The sequence below is a fragment of the Lutra lutra genome, chromosome 4 (genome assembly GCF_902655055.1).
Source record: "Lutra lutra chromosome 4, mLutLut1.2, whole genome shotgun sequence".
Taxonomy (NCBI): domain Eukaryota; kingdom Metazoa; phylum Chordata; class Mammalia; order Carnivora; family Mustelidae; genus Lutra; species Lutra lutra.
Genome location: NC_062281.1, coordinates 102,891,275 through 102,894,882, shown reverse-complemented (window position 1 = coordinate 102,894,882; position 3,608 = coordinate 102,891,275). Strand labels below are relative to the sequence as shown.

Below are 3,608 nucleotides of genomic sequence, written 5' to 3'. Positions count from 1 at the left end.
TATAGACTAGAATTTGGGTTCCTGCTGAGAGTGAGAATGTGGCCCAAGGCTGCCAGGGCCCGAAGAGAGGGGTGGTGGTTGGAGTGACACTGGGCAGGGGATCCTAGCTGGGTGCTGTGCAAGGGCAAGGTCTGGAAAGCACAAGGGTGCTGGCAGCCTGGAGGAGGTGGTTTTGACCATGTGTCACCCAGGCTGGAGGGAGAAGAGAGGAGGAGGGAGCCGAGCATAGCAGTGGAACACGGAGAGTGAGGAGAGTTGGGGAGGTGGGAGGGACTCCCTAGCAAAACTACCCTACCTGTTGGGAAGTCATCTAGGTCTTCTTCACGCTCACTGGCTTCTAAAATGCATTATGAGGGGCGCCTGGGTGGCTCTATCAGTTAAGCATCTGTCTTCTGCTCAGGTTGTGGTCTCAGGGTCCTGGGATCGACCGTGGGTCCAGGGTCCCTGCTCAGCGGTGAGTCTGCTTTTCCCTCTCCCTCTGCCTCTCTCCCCACTCATGCTCTCTCTTGCTTTCTCAAATAAATGAATAAAATCTTTTTAAAAATGCATTATGATACCTTCTTCGTGGGCTTAAATGTGCCAGCATATATAAAGGGCTTGGCCTGGGAGAACTTTAACAAGTGGAACAGAAAACTCAACACAACAGAAGGAGCTGACATGGCAGAGGCCGAGGCCCCACACGTGTTCCCCATTCACCTCCGAGCCCCGGGGATCTGCCGAGTGCCCAGCACACCGGAGACCCTGGGCCGATGGCTCAGAAGGCCACATGCGCTGACAGTGAAGACACAGCTATGCTGCCCGCTTGCTGTGTGGGTAAGCTGAGCTCCATGGTCTCTCCTCTGGCACACAGAGAATATGGCCGTAGTGTCCCTGCGGTGGTGAGGAGTCAGCACGGCAGGGCCTGGGGAGCAGTTACGGCCAGGGAACAAGCTCTACTCTATGATCCCGCTTCCGCACACCTGAGCCCTCCCATGGACAGTGCATGCACATCTCTGGCCAACCATTTTTTTCTGGTCATAGAAACATGCTTTGCTCCTGGGCAGACCACATAGCCAAGAGCTTAGGACCCACTAGCCAAAGGCAGGAGCCCAAGCACACAGTTTCAGCTTCTCTGCTTCTCAGGTGGTACAACTCAGGTGAATACGACGAACCTTCTGGGGCACCTGGCAAGATTGAAGCCTCCTGGTTGCTCGCTAGGGCCACGAGCTCATTACTGTGGTTTTGTCTTCCCTCGCTGCCTTGTATCACTTCCTCAACTCCTACTGCTGCTTCCTGGGGCCACCCCCCAGCTCAACACGTGCCCAGAATCCCGGTCTCTGGGTCTGTGTCTGGTAACCCCAATCCGAGAGAGCATATCAAGTGCTTGACAGAAAGAAGACACCTGACAAATAAACGTTAACCGGCTCACTAGACTGAACGCTTCATGAGGGCAGAAAGTATCCACTGTGACCAGATCTCTCCTTGGGGACAGGTCCTGGCAAAGAAGGCACCCAGTACATATGTGTTGAATGAATCAATGAGGTCATGTTTCCTTCCCCTACTCTCTTCTTTTGGACCCTCCTGCTCCCTACCCTACTCTCCTTTCTCCCTTTATGGAGGAAGGATGTCCTGTGCTCGCAATGTCCCTCTGATTTCTCCAGAGTCCCGTGCTCAGAATGAGCCCCGCCCCCGCATTGTGATGTCATGAAGCATTAGCCAATGGCTGCCTGTGCCCCTGGCCTCCCAGGACCACCGCCCTCCATTGATAGGGAGAAGCCACCTTCTCCTGCACTGGCCCTTAACCCTCAGGGCAACCGCGGAGCATGGATCCCTCCTGATTCTATTCCTGGCCCGATGATTCTCACGGTCAAGCTGCTTTTGGGCCGGAGATGCAGCCTGAAGGTGTCCGGGCAGGAGAGTGTGGCCATGCTGAAGAAGCTGGTGTCGGAGCACCTGCAGGTGCCGGAGGAGCGGCAGCACCTGCTCTTTCGAGGCCAGCATCTGGCTGATGACAAGCGTCTCTCAGACTACTGCATCGGGCCCAATGCTTCCATCAACGTCATCATGCGGCCCTTGGCAAAGACGGTGGCCGCGGAGGCCCATCCGCCCCAGCCCTTGTGGCACCATCTGGGCCTGGTCCTGGCCAAGCACTTCGAGCCCCACGACACCAAGGCGGTGCTGCGGCTGCTGCGGCAGGAGCACCAGGAGCGCCTGCAGAGGATAAGCCTGGGAGACCTGGAGCAGCTGGCCCGGTACCTCCTGATAGAGGAGCCCCTGGCGGAGCCCACAGGGGGGAAGGGGCCAGAGGCTGAGACCTCAGAGCCCCGAGACAAAGAGGAGGAGGAGGAAGACAAAGGGGAGGAGGATGAGGAAGAGGGGAAGGCTGAGCAGTAAACTAGCCTCTCTTACTTGGAGTTTGCATGCTCAAATTCGTCTGGCCTTGTCCTTCTGTGGTTCCCGGTGACTCCCCCGTCGCTCCTGGGGGGCTTCAGAGAAGCCGGAGGGATTGTGGACCCCCTGTCCTCTCTGGGGCCTGTGGTAATCCCTCTGAAACATAGTGTGAGTCCACCCCCCTTCACCATCCTTGAAGGGCTTCTGATCACCCTGCAGATGGTCCTGAAGGGGTGGTCAAAGGCAGCTTCACCCTCCTGGGCTGGACACCCCGCCCTGGGCTGGACAGACCCTCCGGGGCAAACTTCCAGGCTGTCAGCAGACCTCCTGCCCAGAGTCTCTGTGGCTTTAGACAGTCCCTCTTTCTCCTTTGGGACAGAGAGACAGATAATGTGAGTTCATCTCTATCTGTCCCCAGGCCATGACACCGACCCTCGAGACATCTGACAGCCAAGAGACAAGGAATGTTGGGTAGCTGCCCCTTGACCTCTGCATGAGGCTGTCCCTGCTGTCTGCCTATACTTTACACAGTTTAAGGGGCAGAGCTCGCAGAGGCAGGAGTGGGAGGAGAGCACCTACTGTGTGTCAGGCCTGGATTCTTAGGGAGACACACACAGACCAAGAATCGCAGGAAACTGAGGCTTGGGGAAGAAAAGGTGGTTTGCACACTCACTCCCTGGGGTCAGCGTGATAGATCCTTGCCTTGTCCCCCTCCCCCCGCCCCAATTCTCAGCAATCATTAGATGTCTCTGAGCCCCCGGGGGTCCCCTGCCCAGCACTGTCCAGGCTCCCCGGGACCAAGAATGGTACCTGCCAACATCCTTCCTTGCCCCCACAGAGCCTGTGGCCTGGGTGGAGAGACAGGGGGAGATATGTGACAAGTAAAGCAGCAACAGAAAATAGAGAGCAGCCTGTGTGACTAGAGAGATACCCAGGCAAAGCCACCACCTTGCAGAGCACTGGGCTCCCACAGGGGGCCCATCCTGCAGGCAACAGGAACGCCAGGCTTGTCCTCTGTCCTGGTGGAGAGAGCAGTCCTTGCCCAGGGCTGAGGAGCCCGCACCCTGTGTGTGAGGGGGCAGGGAGCTCCCTGAGAGCCTGTCTGCCCAAGTCTCTGACATGCTGTTACTGCAGTCACTCTGTCCTCTGATGGAGACGGATGGGGGATGAAGGACGAGCTCCTGAAAGGAACAGCAGGGCCCACTTCCCTGGGAAAGCCTGGGGGCCCCGTGATTGAC

General features: G+C 57.4%; 1 protein-coding gene across 1 annotated transcript; it reads left to right on the top strand.

Moving 5' to 3' along the window:
• Nucleotides 1-1,706: 1,706 nt before the first annotated feature.
• Nucleotides 1,707-2,423, top strand: UBL4B (ubiquitin like 4B). The gene has a single exon (XM_047727955.1). It carries the CDS (start codon nt 1,834-1,836, stop codon nt 2,371-2,373), a length of 540 nt encoding a protein of 179 aa, XP_047583911.1. The 5' UTR covers nt 1,707-1,833; the 3' UTR covers nt 2,374-2,423.
• The last annotated feature ends 1,185 nt before the right edge of the window (nt 2,424-3,608 follow it).

Excerpts from the sequence above, each read along its gene's own strand:
- UBL4B (XM_047727955.1), top strand. The coding sequence starts at position 1,834 with ATGATTCTCACGGTCAAGCTGCTTTTGGGCCGGAGATGCAGCCTGAAG.